Here is a 15919-nt window from a genome sequence, read left to right as displayed (position 1 = left end):
GAGTTAAATATAATAAAAACAAGTTAAGCAGATCAGATTAAATAGATTAAATAAATTAAATATGTCAAGTTATATTTGATCTAATTATTAAATAGAACAAAATAAGTTAAAGGTGTCAAAGTCTAAATTTGAACTCAATTCACTTAGTAAATGGGTTTGAGAAATGTTATTATAGACATGGGTTGCCACATGCTCATTATGACCACGGCTCGCGTATTGGTTATTATAAAAAAAGAAGAATGGTTATTATAAATTTATAATGCTTTTTGGCCCCTACTTTACTCTGTTATTATAGCAATATAACGTAGAAAAAGATAACAGATGGGTTATTGGGCAATATAACAATTTATTATAATCTAAATAATCTCCAAATAATTAAGTCTGTCTCACCTAAAAAATGATATTTTTATTAGACGAACACTAAAAATGTTAGTTTTTCATATATTCTTTTAATATTAAAATTTGAAATCATAAACTGCGAAGCAGGGCATATATCAACAGTTAGAGCGCTCATGATCGTTTTAGCTGGGATCCGCCAATGGAAAAAAAAACGTTCCCCAAGTCTCACCAAAAAAAAAAAAAAAGTCTCACCTCGACGTGAGCACCTAGCTACCTCTCCCCCGCATTCTTTCCTCTATTTTTATTAGTCAGCAGTTTAGCAAAGGCGCTGCCCAAATTTGAAAAAACCAGCACGCATGCTTCTTCGTTCCATACCTACCATTCCACACAAACCCTCTATAAAACCCCCATCCTTTGCTCGCCATTCTCCATCTGGATTTCGCTCACCACAACTTAGCAGAAAGAAGTGAAGCCCAATAAAGAATCCAATTTAACCATGAGTCCCCCATGTTGGAACCTCGAGGTCGAGTCCCAAGCGCCCGCTCCAAGGTTGTTCAAGGCGGTCCTCGACTGGCACAACCTGGCCGCTAAGCTCTTGCCTGACATCGTCGCAAGTGCCGCTGGTGTCCATGGTGATGGTAGTGTTGGGAGTGTCAGACAGATCAACTTCACCTCAGGTATTATGGCTCACACTTTGAAATTTTCTAGTCTTAAGTTCTGTTTTGGTGATTGGGCTAAAAATCCTTTTGGATTCATGGATTGAACCAATACAGCAAGCAAAATCATAAGATTACAAGCCGGACCAAGCCTATATTCATATGTTTACAGGCTAAAATCTTTTTTTCTTGATATGGAAATCTAACCTGCCCACTCCAAAGCTATTTCTAAGTATATGTCTAGATCAGCTTGTAATCCTATAATTTTGCTGATTGTACTGACTTAATCCACGAATCTAATAAAATTTTTTCAGCCCAATCATTCAAACAAATCCTTATATATATCTAATTTTTATGGACTTAGAGCTGGTGCTAACCTTGTGGTTCCCATATTTGTAGCCATGCCATTTAGCTATGTAAAGGAGCGCCTGGACTTTGTGGACTTCGACAAGTTTGAGTGCAAGCACAGCCTTGTCGAAGGCGGCGATCTCGGGAAGAAGATCGAGTCGGCCTCAACCCATTTCAAGTTCGAGAAATCCAGCAAGGGAGGGTGCGTGTGCAAGGTGGTGACAACCTATAAGCCATTACCAGGAGTTGACAACAAGGATGAGATTGCCAAGGGAAAGGAAGCAGTGATCGGGACTATCAAGGCTGCAGAGGCCTACCTCCTGGCCAACCCTGGTGCCTATGCTTGAAGTGGTTAGTTCGGGTTTGAGTTCGTATACCTGCTGGTGTGAGAACTATAATAATCAAGAGCTTGCGTTTCGAATGAGCGTATGTGAGGTTGCCATGGTTGCTTCCATGCTTCCCTTTTCTACTGAGTGTCTCTGCATGGTTTTCTAAAATAGACAATTAAATAAATAAACCAACCTGGTTTAGTGTGTTTGCTGCATTTGTGAACCTTTTCGCAATGTCATCCAATTCAGATAAAAGAAATTGAAAAAAGTATGGCCGTCCGGTCAAGTGCCTCAGCCATTTACTTTGTCCTTGTGCACTTGATTATATATATATCATTCTTTTTGGTACACTGAACGTGGTATGGACTATAAAGACGGCTAACTAATTGGACTTGTAACCAGCCTAAATAGGTTGATTAGTTTGGCTCTCTAAATACAAACAAACACATCCAAAACTACTTTATTTGTCTTAATCAACCTAAACAAACTGGGCAGGCTCTAAATGCAGCGCACTTCGTACTTCACATACCAGACTAATTTGGGCTTGGTTGACCCAATCTAACCCTGACCCGGCCCATATGTTTTCATACTGGCTTTTTGCTAAAGCCGATGGAACAATAAAAATTGCAAGTCAATCCGCAGCCTAATTTCCTTTGCGAGGCATGTGAGTACCACGGATGATCCTTGTGTTTGGTTCGACTAGCATAAACAGAAATAATTATGCAATTAAAATGCAAATCACAAACAACAGTTAATTAAATTTTAAGTAACCCGGGCCATTAAGCTCACCACTAGCCGCTACACTGATGGCTTATAATACTCTTGCTAACGACACCAAGAGCACTTTCTTTTATAACATACTATCTGAAGATGGCAAGCTAAAAAGGCATTCACTTGCATCCAAATCGTTTTCCCGCTAAGTTTCCATCTGACCACAAGGATAAGCACCTGGACCCCACCCAAAAAGACCCAGGGACAGGGTTGTATCTTTCGCGCGAAAGAATGATTCAGCCGCCAAGGCGGTAGCTCAGTTGGGACGGAGCTCTGCTTCTAACCAAGCGGTTCCAGGTTCGAAACGCGCGGGCGTCGATTAATTGTGGAGACCGGATGCTCCTAGCCTGGACGCGGGGTCTAGAAGTGCTACTGGTCGGCTGGTAGCCTTGGTGGTGCCAGGTGTGACGTACTCACACGTGGTACTCGAGCCAGAGCCCAGTGGGATAACTGAGCCGGGGCCACGGGTGGGAAGGGTATGAGTAATATATGGCTGGGGTCTGGTGTGCTGGACCTATACCAAACGGTCATTCTGCCCGAATCGAACATAGTCCTGGCGGGGGCAGGGCCCAATTAGGGCTGCTACGCGGGGGTGGACTTGTCCTCTCCCCTCTACCCCCATTTTGTTTAGCAAAAAAAAAAAAATGATTCACATCCACCGTTGGCTTCCAGATTTACTCGGAGTGCCTCGAGATCCGTACAAAATGTTATCCGACGGATAACATCGTGCAGAAAGATCAGCCATTCTTTCCAGCGAAAGATACAACGCGAGTCCGAAATGCGGATCACAAAGCATCAGTAACCCGTTTGGGCCCTACCGGCAGTGTCGGTAAAATATTAAAAATATGGATTTTAGTTAAAAATTTTAAAGACATTAAGATTAGACGTTTCATAATTATCCAATAAACACACGAGACTAAAGAAAGACTAAAAGAGTAAATTAAATTTAAAAGACCACACCAACAATTTTATTATTAACTTCTAATATATTTTTTTTATTTAAGTACACCGGAACCAAAGAAAGATCAACGCCGCATCGCAGGGCGCGGGGCGACGCGAGTCCCCTTGGAGGCATCCAACGGCCTTCGGCGCGCGTCGCTGTGGTGAGGCCCACCGAAATCGGTGGTCCCGCCATCGCCGTTCACTATATCCGCCAGCATCTTCTGCAGGTCCTCCAGGCTATCCGGCTTCTTCTCATTTTATCCACCAAAAATCAAAAAAAAAAAAAAACAAACAAACAAATCAGCCGCGAAATCTTAATTTCCTTCCCACTATACCCCTCTCAGGGCCATTTTCGGCATCTAAAGCACGGAACTACCATAGCCCGTTCCCCTCACCAACTACCGGACGACCGAACTCGATGGACGGCTAGATCTGGTTTCGAGGAACGGCTGACAGCAGATTGGACACAAGCATATAGATCTCTATGCGATATATCCGGATTGGTGAAAAATAACTTGATGAGTCGCTGGGCGTTACGGCGGTGAGGGCAGCTTACCTCCGTTTTCACGCTGTCCATCATCGCTAGCATCTCTTGCATGAAATCGGTGAAATCCTAGCCGTCGAAAATAAAATTAATACTTCAAAGTAAATCAACAAATTCTAGTTAAAAAAATATAATGAGATTGGAATTCTCATATAACACCGATACCTGGTCGTCCTCTTCGCGGGGGTCGTAGAGGCCGGCGTCGTACATGGCGCGCTTGCCCTTGTCGGAAAGAACTGCCGTAACACCAGATCGCGGCCCACAAAGACGCCGTCAACGGACGTCAGTAACGTAACGGAAACCGTCACGGTGGGGTTTGTGAACTTACCAGAGTAGGCCTCCTGGATCCGCTGGAACCGCCGCTTTGCTTCCCCCATCGCCGCCGGGTCCTTCGCCCACCGGTCCGGATGCCATTGCTAGAAAAAGAAATATCAGAAAAGATAACTAAAACTTAAAATTAGAACAGGGAGAGAAAAAGAAGGGGAGAGGGGGAGAAAGATATACGAGGGCTTGCTTGCGATAGGCGGTGCGTATATCGGAGGAGGAGGCGTTCCTCCGAATCCCGAGGAGGGAGTAGTAACAGGAGCCGTCGGATCCGGCCTCATCGGCGTCCATCGCCGGAGATATATCGCATGGACGGTCGGGGAACTGCTGGAAAGGGAGCGAGAGGAGGCACGAGAAGGAAAGGGAGGGGCAAGGGGTGGGAATTGGATTTATAGGAGGAGAAGGGGGCTCTCGGAAATCTAATTAGCTTTCCTCTTTTCCATTTCCATTTCTGCGGTTGGGCGGGAAAAAAAATATCTTCTTCGGTCCCCGGGTTCTCGCGGGCAAGTTTGCTGATTTTACGAGCCGGCGAGGATTCCAGAGATTCGCACTCGCTAGATATTTTTCTTGATTCTCAAAAGATTGCCACTTTGTTGGGGGATATTTTCGGAAATGTCTTTCTGTTGCTTGGGAATTTTGTCCTGATGGATGTATATCCTTATACAGTGAAATTGCATATGGCTAGCTCGTAGAATGCCGTCGATTTCGAATGATTTTGATTGAAGGATGCAGCTAGATTGGTGCAATGGGCACATGCATAGTTCTTTTATTTAGAAAAAAATTGATAAATGAACGTATATGATTTGATTCATTTGAAAAAAAAATAGTAATATATGTGTATTCTCATCTCTTCATAATTATTGAATTTATTTCCATACTTGCGGCTTGGATTTTTTATATTCTTATTAGGCAACCTAGCCAAATGTGTGAATTGATCTTTTTATGTTCCTTGGAATATGTTTCTATATATAAACTGCCTAGAATCATGTACGATCATTTGGATTTATTTTTATATTTGTTGCTGGCTTCTCTTATTTTTTTATATCTAATAGCTATTTTTAAGAAAATAGGATTTGTGTCTCTAACTATTATAGAAACTATGAAATTTTTATTATACAATATTATATATTTAACAAAATAGAATTTAGAAGAGCAAGTAATTATTCTCTATTACAATCAGTCTTATTCCTTCTTGCATCCTATCATCATAAGCACACCGAAGAAATTGTCTCCAACCATCAACAATGATAATAGTATAGGATATGACTTCAACTCTTATTATTTGCATCACTTTGATGGTCCAAAGACTATATTGACTCGACAAAATCTTGGTAGATACAACTATAGTACTTCGAGGCATGCACTTATTGTAACTTTTGGAATAAAAAATAAGCTACAACTTGTAGATTGGTCTCTACCCCAACCAACAGCACGTTACTCTACTATCAAGGCATGGGAATGATGCAATCATATGGTTTTATCTTGTATTCTTAATATTCTCAATAAAGACCTTAATGGCAATGTTGCTTATGTCAAGACTACTCAGAGTTATGAGTAGATCTTGAAAATTGTCTGTCTCGGAGAGAATTATTTTAGAATTTACAAACTGAAAAGAAAGCTTATTACAACACAATATGGTTGCCTACTTCACTTCTATGGAGCAAAATATGAGACAAGCTAGTCTCCCCCTCCAAGGTACCACCACGCACATAGGATTCTTTCTAAAAAGAACGAGCACCATGTGTAAAAGGTGTATCAATTCTTAATGAGATTGAACGAAGCTTTTAGCTATGTTGGCACCAAAATATTAGCTAAGAAGCTTCTACCAAATGATAGCTAATTGTTATCTCTGTTACTTTAGGATGATGGCAGAAGGGCATTCAAATTACCTTAGACTCAAGTATTGGTGTCGTAGCCCTAGCTGCTAATTTGGGTAGCAGTACTTGAAAGTCTAAGACAATCTCGACCGGTTGCCTGATGTCCCAAACCTGTTTGCCAAGGATGCAACATCATCGACCATATTGAAGCCAGATGTTGGATCATCAAGGGTGATCCACCACCCAATAGATAGTCACTTGCGACGAAAGAAATCTCCTGTATCTCCTGAAGCATCAAATAACACATAGTTCTAATCTCCTGTACAACCAACATGGCACCAAATATAGTTGCAGCCTAATACCATTAGTTATTTAATTTGAATGCTGATTGCACTTCTTCTATGATTTTGTTGAAATGCTATGCAGCACCCATATAATACGTACTCATCTTTGAACGTAACACCCATATAACACCTACTCATTTTTGAATCTGATTCGGGGCCATCCAACTCTTTTGCATCCTGTCCATCTTGAGTCATTAGTAAATGTTTCACAACTCAAACATGTTAGCATGTTGAATAGCTATACCACTCATATCACACATGTTGGTGTATGTAGTTTGATAGACAAGCTCAAATGATGTCTTCTATGTTCCATCGTTTAGTTACAATCTTCTTTCGGTTAGCCAACTCACCAAGGCTCTCAATTGTACCATTATTTTCTTTCCCATGTTTTTGCCTTTTTAGTATCTGACCATGAAGTAGATGATTGGAATCGATGAAGTTAAAATATCGACTTCAACAACTCTCCAATAACCACCGCAACAATCCAGCCACACTCTCATTGTTACATGCATTCTAAGATCATCTCACGGAATTATGGCATCAAAGATTCTCGCTTGTTTAAACCTTAAGTATTTTATCTTCCTTTTCTAATCTTTCAGTGTGTGATGATTTGCTTTGTGATCCATATATAGTAGTTAAACATTGCAGATCCCTTTTTTCACTTAATTCAAATAAATGTGATACGCCTTTTAATTTGATATGGTGTGATATTTGGAAAGGGTATCATACTCCCTCCCGCTTGGATGCTTATTTACTTGCACTCCGTCTGTTCAGCTTCTCTTGGTTCACTCTGACTTTCGAGCGCTGTTGCTGGTGCGTGTTGGTCACAGCAGTCGATAAGTATGCTGCTTCTGGTTCAGAGATCATTTTTTTTAAACATATTTGGTGATTATTCTTGCTGTTATTGGGTATTTTTGATGAAATATAAATCCAAAACATTTTCTTGTCTCATATATTTTTTGGCAAATGGTTTTCCGTTATTATTAGGTTACTGTCATTCAAACCGACAATAGACTCAATTTCTTGTTAAATAATACTCTAAGTATTGTTTTAAGAGCATGATATCTTGTTCCAACATATCTGCATCCATGCACCTTAACATAATTGGAGAGCCAAACATAAGCACAAATTATTATCTTCTCGATGTGGCTCTTAAGCTCGCTTATACTCTATTTTATCAATAAGATGCCTACCCTTGTTTTGTTTGGCAAAACACTTGTTAGTCACTCCTACACTCTCTACCTTCCTTAGATTACTTGCATCTTTTGGGTGTTTTTGTTATGCTAGAAATACTAATACTTGTCTCACCAAATTTGAACCTCATTCTCATCGAGTGTCTTTGTTGGTTTCTCTTACAAAGGGTTGTGAATAATCGACGTCTTGCATGGCTGCGCACAATCTTTTATCTCAACACATAGGATTTGTAGAAGAATTTACTTTCAGTAAAAGTAATAGAAGAGTCATGGAGGTGAATAGATGGAGGGGCATGTACAGCTTTGGATGTATATATTGGCAACTGTGATGCATGGGTCGAGAGGGGAGAATCCTGGCCATCCAATGGCTGTGATCTCATCCTGGCCATCAACTCTCCCCGCCAAACCGGTGGCGCCAACAGAGATTTTCCCAACGCTCGTGGGCTTTTCTCGAAGTACTCCTCGGTAGTTAAAACTCCGCGCGATCGCTGGTTTTTAACTAACCGATGAAGCTATCGAGATTACCCGATTCTTCACAAACCGACAAAAGATACCCAGGGAAGCACCCTTCATCAGATCCGATGGAGCCCAATAAAATTTCTGCTGGTTCTTCGGCGGTCGTAGTTGCTGGTGCCTTAAAATTTTTGATCCTTTTAGAAATTTTTTGTCGCTACTATCGTACTTTTGGAGTGGGTCGAAATAGTGTTTACTCGTCTCTCGCGGTTGAAATAAAAGATAAAAAAAAAACCTTTTTGTTTGGCTCATTTTCTTCCTTCAGTCCTTGCAATCCTTCAGTCCAGGCTTTTTCTTTCGCCTCTCTCTCCCTGTCGGGGGCGAAGGAGCGAGCTATGTCGTTGGGGCCGAGCGCGTGGGTGGAGGTCCGCCGGAGCAAGTACAAGGTGTGGTGGAAGCGGAGGAGGGTCCGCGGCGGAGGGAGCCTACAGAAGAAGCGGCTAGAGGGCATGCAGCAGGCCCAGCCCTTCCCCGCCTCCATCCACGCATCCGCCGTGGAGAAAATGGTGCCGCCTTTACTCTATTTCCTCCCTTCTCCATCGATAATTCTAGGGTTCTTATCGGCAGGTCGGGATCCTTGAGGGATCTATGAAGTTCAGATCCTTGATCGAATAGGAAATCCAGTTGCAGAAACCTAGAGTTTTGCGGATTTATATCATTATTTTTTTTTCTTATGCTGGATTAGCGGTAGGGGTGCTTGATTTGGAACTCATAGAGTTTCTATCTTTCTTATTTGGTATTGTAAATCTTAGTTGGAAAGCCTGCCCGCCGTTGTGGCTGGAGTTTATTTTTTTTGCTGAAACCTGGTTGGAGTTTATTCGAGTGATCTAAACTTGCAGCTCCAAGCTACCACACAGTTTCGGAAATTGCTTTCGATAGGTATTCAATCAATCATAAAGTTTGAATTTTTATGATCTTTTGGAGTAAAAGTTTGTACTGATTGCAATGGACTAATTTTAAACAGAGCGAAGCCCTCCCATTGAGGAGGTTATCCAGGCTGGTGTTGTTCCACGCTTTGTTTAAGTTCCTCACGAGAAAGGATTTTCCTCAACTTCAGGTCTGCAATGGAATTCTGCATGGGTGGATCTTGCCATTAATTTGCTTGATTAACCTGAGATTATAATTACGTATGTACTTATTTCGGATCACTCGAGCAGTTTGAAGCTGCTTGGGCGCTAACTAACGTTGCCTCTGGGACATCAGAGAACACCAAAATTGTGGTTGATCATGATGCTGTGCCGATATTTGTGAAGCTCCTAGGTTCCCCTAGTGATGATGTCGGAGAACAGGTATATGATTACTTGATATTGTTAGTAGTTGGACTTTTTGAGTAGTGTTACTATTAAAGATTAATTGTTGGAAATAGCCTTGTAGATAGTATCGTCTTGGTTGGAGTCTCTGGTTTTTGGCATACTTATGTTGTTATTGTTGTACCTTTTTTGGCATTTGGAGGCTGTGTGGGCATTGGGCAATGTTGCTGGTGATTCTCCAAGATCCCATGACCTTGTGCTTGCCAATGGTGCATTGGTTCCATTGCTGGCATGGTTTAGCAAGCATGCCTAGCTCTCTATGCTGAGGCATGCCAGTTGGACTTTGTCGCACTTCTGCAGGGGACAGCCGCAGCCATCGTTTGAGGAGGCTTATCTGTCAGCGCATGTTTGTGTCGTTATTCTGTATTCTGTAGCGCCATGGCTCTTGCAATGCTTATATGAATTTTTTTCCTTCTTCATGAGCAGACAAGGCTCGCCCTTCCAGCATTTGAGCGCCTCATCCATTCGAATGATGAGGAAGTTCTCACTGATGCTTGCTGGGTGCTATCATACCTTTCTGATGGTACAAATGACAAAATCCAAGCAGTAATTGAATCAGGCATTTGCGGTTGGCTTGTTAAGCTTCTTCTGTATGTGATTTTATTTTTTTCCCCTGAATAATTTGATGATATGATTTTTTTTTCTTTGGCACATGTTTTCAATTTTCGCAAGTAATTTTTGTTTTTGAATCTTTGTCCTTGCATTCATCCCTCACCTTCAGTTTTTATACCCGCCCTTTGTACTGTTGGTGACATTGTTACTGGGGATGATGTGCAAACAGAGGTGTATTACGATCTTCTAATGACAATATTTATACTTTGGTATCGCTCTTACATTGTTACATATTAGTCTTGTTCAGTCATACTTCACAGTTCTGTCACACAGGTGTACTATGATCTTCTAATGACACAGTTATTTATGCATTGATGTTATTCTTACATAGTTATGTATTAGCTTTGTTCAGTTATACTTCACAGTTTTGCCTATTAAGCCCTTTTCTCCCTTCTAATTCGAAACATGTTAACATCTTAAATGTAAGAAATGAGCATGCATGTCGGCTCCTCAGAGGAATTTTTGGGCTCAGATGTTCCCGTACTTGTAAATCTGTAAGTTTGGCATAACATACACTTGGCTGGTTGGTAGCACGACAATCTGTCAGTATATATAGTGTTTTGCATTAATAAGTTGCATATTGCATATCATCTTGGTGTTCTCACTGTTCATCAGCTATCACTGTCTGTATAGTGTTTGGATTTTGTCTGTTTCCACTTTGGTTTTTCTATAGTGGATGGATCCATGTTTCAAAAGGAGGCCACATAGATCTTCTCTTTGATGTAGGCTGGGACTCTGCTGTCTTGCCTGGGGTCCAGCTCTCCTGGGAGGCCGCTGTACATGGTGTGTCCACCCACCATGCTGGCATGGCCCGCAGGCTTGTGGCAGGCTCGACAACCTGACATTAGGCAGGGTTAACTAAGGTCACTAGTTGTTTGGGTTATAAAGCCCCAGTTTCCCTCATCTCTGCTCAAGGGGCTCTAAGAAGTTGACCTTAGTTTACATGCTACAAATTTCAACATTTGGATTGATTCTTTATTTTTTGTAGCAGTCTGATTGTTTACCTAAACCTTCAATTTGATTGTTTCTTTCTTGTTTGAGTTTCTTGTTAAAATTACTTGAATTACACTTTTTTCTTTTTCTTCTTTTTTTTTGGATGAAGTATTGATGTTATTTTGTTATTCCTTGGAAAAGTGGTTACATAATTGACATGCATGTTTCTTCTAATTAGGTCCTTATAAGAATACAAGTTTTCTCCGTTTTACATTAATTCTGGTCTATGGTCCATTTTCTTGAATTGGTACTTTATTATGAGAATATATTATTAGAGAATATCTAATGATAATATTTTGCAAACCTGACAAATATGCTTCACTTATCCCATTTGACCCAACCTTGATCTGCACTGAATCAGTGTGCTCTACCTACTAAAATTTGGAGATGTCTCAAGATTGGGTTATACAAGATGAGCTCTGCCTCCAAATAATACGGAAGGAGACAGATGTCCTAGGTGACTAGAGGGGGGACAAAATAAGAGTGGTGACAGAGAGGAGGATGAAGAGGGAGGCTTACTATATCCACCCGCTCCTGCCATCCCTTTTTGGAACCATTTCAAAACACCCCTAGCTGCTTGGTTTATTTATATATGTGCTTTCGAGTCGGCTTAAACTCTATCCTTGAGATAATGTTTGGGCTATGTCTTGGATGGGTTTTCAGCATAACCTAAACAATTTATCGGGCCGTGGGTTGGAGGTAGAGCAACTCCACCAAAGCCTAGTTATCAGCCCAAATGCTTTGTAGCAGAAACAGATAAAAAGTGTGGTGGTTATTGAGATTGGGCAAATAAAATGCTCGATTCTGTGTATCACTGTATTTTGATTATTGAGATTGTTTATGAGAGGCAAAGTTGGACTGTTCTGATGAATTTTTTTGCTTATCAAAGCTATAATATGGGAAGTTTAAGCATGATCCCAGCTTCAGGATTTCCCCCTCCTTTTTGTATTTCTGTTAACTTGTTACATTTTGAATTGGTTTTTCACTTCTTTGTCTGTGAGATAGACATGCTATATATAGCTCTGATCCCTCTAGCCAGTAGTATATTCATGCATAGCCACCTTTTTGCATTCTCATGAATTTCATCTGGCATATATTCTTTCATGTTTGCTCATAGAAAGTGTTAGTTCCATTTGTCAAGTGATTTATTTATTTATCTTTTTCTTCTAGCATGTCATCAATCATCAAACACTTACCTTCCTTCTCAATCTTTCGGCACAAAATCATAAGAAAAGCATCAAGAAGGAAGCCTGTTGGACTATTTTAAATACTACTGCTGGAAACAAGGACCAGATGCAGGTATGGTGTAAGAAAGCGGACTTTATGTTGTTTAAATGTTATAGATGACGATATATTAATAGAAGAACTTGGTTGACTTTTAGATACCAAGGTTATGGCAATCTTCCTAATGAGTATAAATCAGTTGCTTCAAAAATTTGAAATTAGTTTGGAAATATGGTACTTGAGTGAAGATATTTGAGAGTAGACATCGTTACTAAACTGATACATCATACTGAAGTAACTGATTGTGGATGAACAATCTAATAACTGATTACCAGTAAATTGTTCTCCTCATCAAATGTGCCATAATTTCCCATCTTTGTCACGCATAAACTTTTGTTGCATCTTTAAGCCAGGCTGTAATTACTGCTGGTATCATTGGTCCTCTGGTACGTTTGCTTCAGACAGCTGAATTAGATATCAAGAAAGAGGCGGCATGGGCTATTTCAAATGCTACTTCAGGCGGTACACATGATCAGATAAAGTATATCTCTGCCAACTTAATCTTTAACTATTTAAATAAGATTCATACATTGGAGGCTTAAGTTTTTTTATTCTCCTTGACATGATTGGTTGTAATTTGTCGAGTATAGGTTCCTGGTGAGCCAAGGCTGCATCAAGCCCTCGTGTGCACTTCTTGTTTGCCCGGATCCTAGAAGGGTTACAGTCTGTTTGGAAGGGCTTGAGAACATACTGAAGGTCGGCGAAGCTGAGAAGAACTTGGACACTACCAGGGGATTGAATCTCTATGCCCAGATGATTGATGAAGCTGAAGGGCTAGAGAAGCTTGAGAATCTGCAGGGCCAGGACAACACTGACGTCTATGAGAAGGCTGTTAGAAAAATTAATTGGCGTGTGGCCCGAGATGCATGTCTCGAGCTCGCGCATGCACTCTCTCTTGTGGGCACGCTGGCGCCAGCGCCCGCTGGCCCTTCGTGGGATGATTGCGGACGCGTCTGTAGCTGGCCCTTCGTGGGATGATTGCGGACGCGTCTGTAGAAGACGCAGACGCGTCCGCAATAATGTTCCCAAAATGCGCATGCTTCCTTTTTTGGGCCAATGAGACGTTGGCCCAAGAACCCTATAAATATCCCTCTTTTTCCTCTCATTTTGACACGAAAAAATAGAGAACAATTCTGAAAAAATTCTAGAAAAAAGTCCTTCCTCCTTTTAGACACTATTAGTTAGCGGATATAATCACTAGATATCACATAAATTCAATTTTTAGAAAAGCCTAAGTGCAAACTTAAATTACTTATTATGGATTAACCAATTTTCAAATTTTCAGTTTGAATGGATCTGGAAATTACTTCTTGAAACCTCTTGGAGGTCAAGCAAATTATTATCTTTTTAAAATAATTGATTACTAATTTTGTGCTAACAAAAGAATTATTATAATTGAGATCTAATATGTCAATTCAATAAATTATATATTAGAATAATTTATTACCTTATTAGAATAATTGATTACTAATTTTGTGCTAGCAAAATAATTATTGTAATTAAGATCTAATATGTCAATTTAATAAATTATATATTAGAATAATTTATTATCTTATTAGAATAATTGATTACTAATTTTGTGCTAGCAAAACAATTATTGTAATTAAGATCTAATATGTCATAATTTAATGAATTATATATTACTAACAAAAAAATAAACAAATACTTCTTTGGATTGTTAGCAATATATCACCTAAATAAGCAAGTAAAACTATAATTACAATTGATAGAGAATCTTAAAAAGAATAATATATATGTATATTATTTAGCATCAAAAGAAATCTATTTTAGCACAAAAGAAATCTATTCATGTAATAAATTTAAAACATAAAATTGTAAATGCTACAGATCTCCTAATATTAAATGTGAAATAAAGACAAAAGAAAATAGCCTGAAAGAAGGTAGGTCGAAGCACGTAGACGCTGTCCCAAAGGTTGCAGAAGGACAATGCCCCAGCTATGGTGATGAGGAAGTCGTTGGTCAATTGGGGAGTCCTCCTCTCATGTTGGTATGAGTCTTGTCATTCCAGTTGCTTGTGTGGTCGAGGCATTGCTGCTCCAGATGAAGTGGGTTTTCTGATGGAGACATCAAACGCTATCCCTTTCTATGGCTATTTGATGATCTGGTCAGACAAGTTCCCTACCTGTCGATGTAAAGGGTAAGCCGGTGAAGGGAAGGTTACCTCCATTTCAAAGTATCTTGTTACATGCGATAAGCACCGGTTACAATCTCTTGCATCCTGTATTAGCATGAGTAAAAGAGTGATTTCTGTGAGGTCTATAAGAATTATTGTTGGTTTGGTTTATCTCATTATGGCCTTCCTGAAAAGCATACATTTGTAGGCTGTCATGTGGGAAAGGATGCCTATTGAACAAACAAATGAAGCATATCATTTGTTCTGTTGTTTTCAGTTCTGTGCTTGATAGTCGATGGCATCTATTGTTATTGTTGTTTCAGCTTAATCTGGTCATGGTCACTATATTTTTTGAATTATTTCAAATTTATGATTCTTTTATTTGATAAAGAATTCTCCAATTTATAATTGAAGTATATGAACTAAACAGGAAATGGTCAGCTATTCATAAATCGATGTCTTTGCAAGTGAATCAACTAGAATATTCAATTATTCGTGGATCTTAGTATTTCATTCAAATTATAAACAATTTATTCTAGAAATATTCTCCCATGCTTCTTGCGTGCATTAATTACATTAAATATTTAAATTCTTTACTTTTGTAGTTCTTAACACTTTTGATTATCTTGATTCTTTCCAAACTTTTGTGAGGTAATTTTCTGAACTGTGACTCTTGGCACCCTGTCAGGCTGCAGCTGGTCTTTCTTGCTAAATAATGAACCGTGACCAATTCCTTAAGCCTTTTCCCTTGGAAGGAATAGTATAAATTTCCTGTAGCCTTTGTTGTTTCCTTCTCCTGTTATACATTTGTAAGTCCGATTTCTCTTTTAGCAATTGTGTTGGTTTGGCATATGGTTTCGTTGGTGACATCGAGAACCTCTTCGGTTCCATAGTAAGTTGTTATCAGTTATTTGATTATTGCTGCTGTTGTCGGTACAAAGTTATCTTCATGGTCATGGAAGATTGTACCAATGGGCAATCAAATTGTTCTCTGATACTTTATATATTATCAGTGTCCAAATAACCCTAGGTTAGAGTCCCTGAAGTTTGTGTTTGTGCAAGTTCTTTAACCTGGTTCTTTGCCCAAGGCCAGAATGGCTAATGGTTTAGGGAGCAGATGAATTGAAGGATTTGGGTTGTTTGTTTTGCATGAAAAAAAATGGCTGTTCTTCTTTTGCGACGTCAACAATTGGATCGCATTCTGCACAACATCTTCAAGCACTCCAAACTCTTTCATTCATCTATAATCTATGTCAAAGTCATAGCCTAATGTTTTGCGAGGTCCTCCGGAATATTAGTATCCTTGCTATCTTTCTCATTTACTAGCAAGTGCCTTCGTATTCTTTAGTATCTTTCGCATTTACTAGTAAATACATACCCTATATTATGCTTGAATTATAAATGTGTTCCATGTTCGCTAAAGGGTGCACAGCCTATGATTGTGTGAGATGGCCAGCTCTGAATAA

The 15919-nt window shown here is 39.7% G+C and overlaps 2 protein-coding genes and 1 pseudogene across 2 annotated transcripts; 2 read left to right on the top strand and 1 right to left on the bottom strand.

Moving 5' to 3' along the window:
* Window positions 1-761: 761 nt before the first annotated feature.
* LOC103707927 (pathogenesis-related protein 1-like) lies at window positions 762-1970 on the top strand. Its single transcript, XM_008792641.3, has 2 exons — window positions 762-1016; window positions 1395-1970. Exons 1-2 carry the CDS (start codon window positions 836-838, stop codon window positions 1688-1690), a joined length of 477 nt encoding a protein of 158 aa, XP_008790863.1. The 5' UTR covers window positions 762-835; the 3' UTR covers window positions 1691-1970.
* A 1390-nt stretch (window positions 1971-3360) lies between these two features.
* Window positions 3361-4784, bottom strand: LOC103707924 (chaperone protein DnaJ-like). Its single transcript, XM_008792638.3, has 5 exons — window positions 4434-4784; window positions 4258-4345; window positions 4095-4165; window positions 3942-3998; window positions 3361-3633 (listed from the first exon to the last, which is right to left on the bottom strand). The coding sequence occupies exons 1-5, from the start codon at window positions 4542-4544 to the stop codon at window positions 3469-3471; spliced, it is 492 nt and encodes a 163-aa protein (XP_008790860.1). The 5' UTR covers window positions 4545-4784; the 3' UTR covers window positions 3361-3468.
* Window positions 4785-8385: 3601 nt separating this feature from the next.
* Window positions 8386-14775, top strand: LOC103707923 (annotated as a pseudogene).
* Window positions 14776-15919: the final 1144 nt, after the last annotated feature.

The sequence above is a fragment of the Phoenix dactylifera genome, chromosome 13 (genome assembly GCF_009389715.1).
Source record: "Phoenix dactylifera cultivar Barhee BC4 chromosome 13, palm_55x_up_171113_PBpolish2nd_filt_p, whole genome shotgun sequence".
In the NCBI taxonomy this organism is placed as follows: Eukaryota; Viridiplantae; Streptophyta; class Magnoliopsida; order Arecales; family Arecaceae; genus Phoenix; species Phoenix dactylifera.
The sequence above is the reverse complement of the archived record's forward strand: the minus strand, read 5'-3'. Positions and strand labels throughout refer to the sequence as shown.

Bases quoted from the DNA above. Each gene is read 5' to 3' on its own strand.
- LOC103707927 (XM_008792641.3), top strand. From the start codon at position 836: ATGAGTCCCCCATGTTGGAACCTCGAGGTCGAGTCCCAAGCGCCCGCT. The intron at 1,017-1,394 runs GTATTATGGCTC...CCATATTTGTAG, and splicing joins ACAGATCAACTTCACCTCAG to CCATGCCATTTAGCTATGTA.
- LOC103707924 (XM_008792638.3), bottom strand. From the start codon at position 4,544: ATGGACGCCGATGAGGCCGGATCCGACGGCTCCTGTTACTACTCCCTC. The intron at 4,346-4,433 runs GTATATCTTTCT...TTCTTTTTCTAG, and splicing joins CCTATCGCAAGCAAGCCCTC to CAATGGCATCCGGACCGGTG. The intron at 4,166-4,257 runs GTAAGTTCACAA...GTGTTACGGCAG, and splicing joins GATCCAGGAGGCCTACTCTG to TTCTTTCCGACAAGGGCAAG.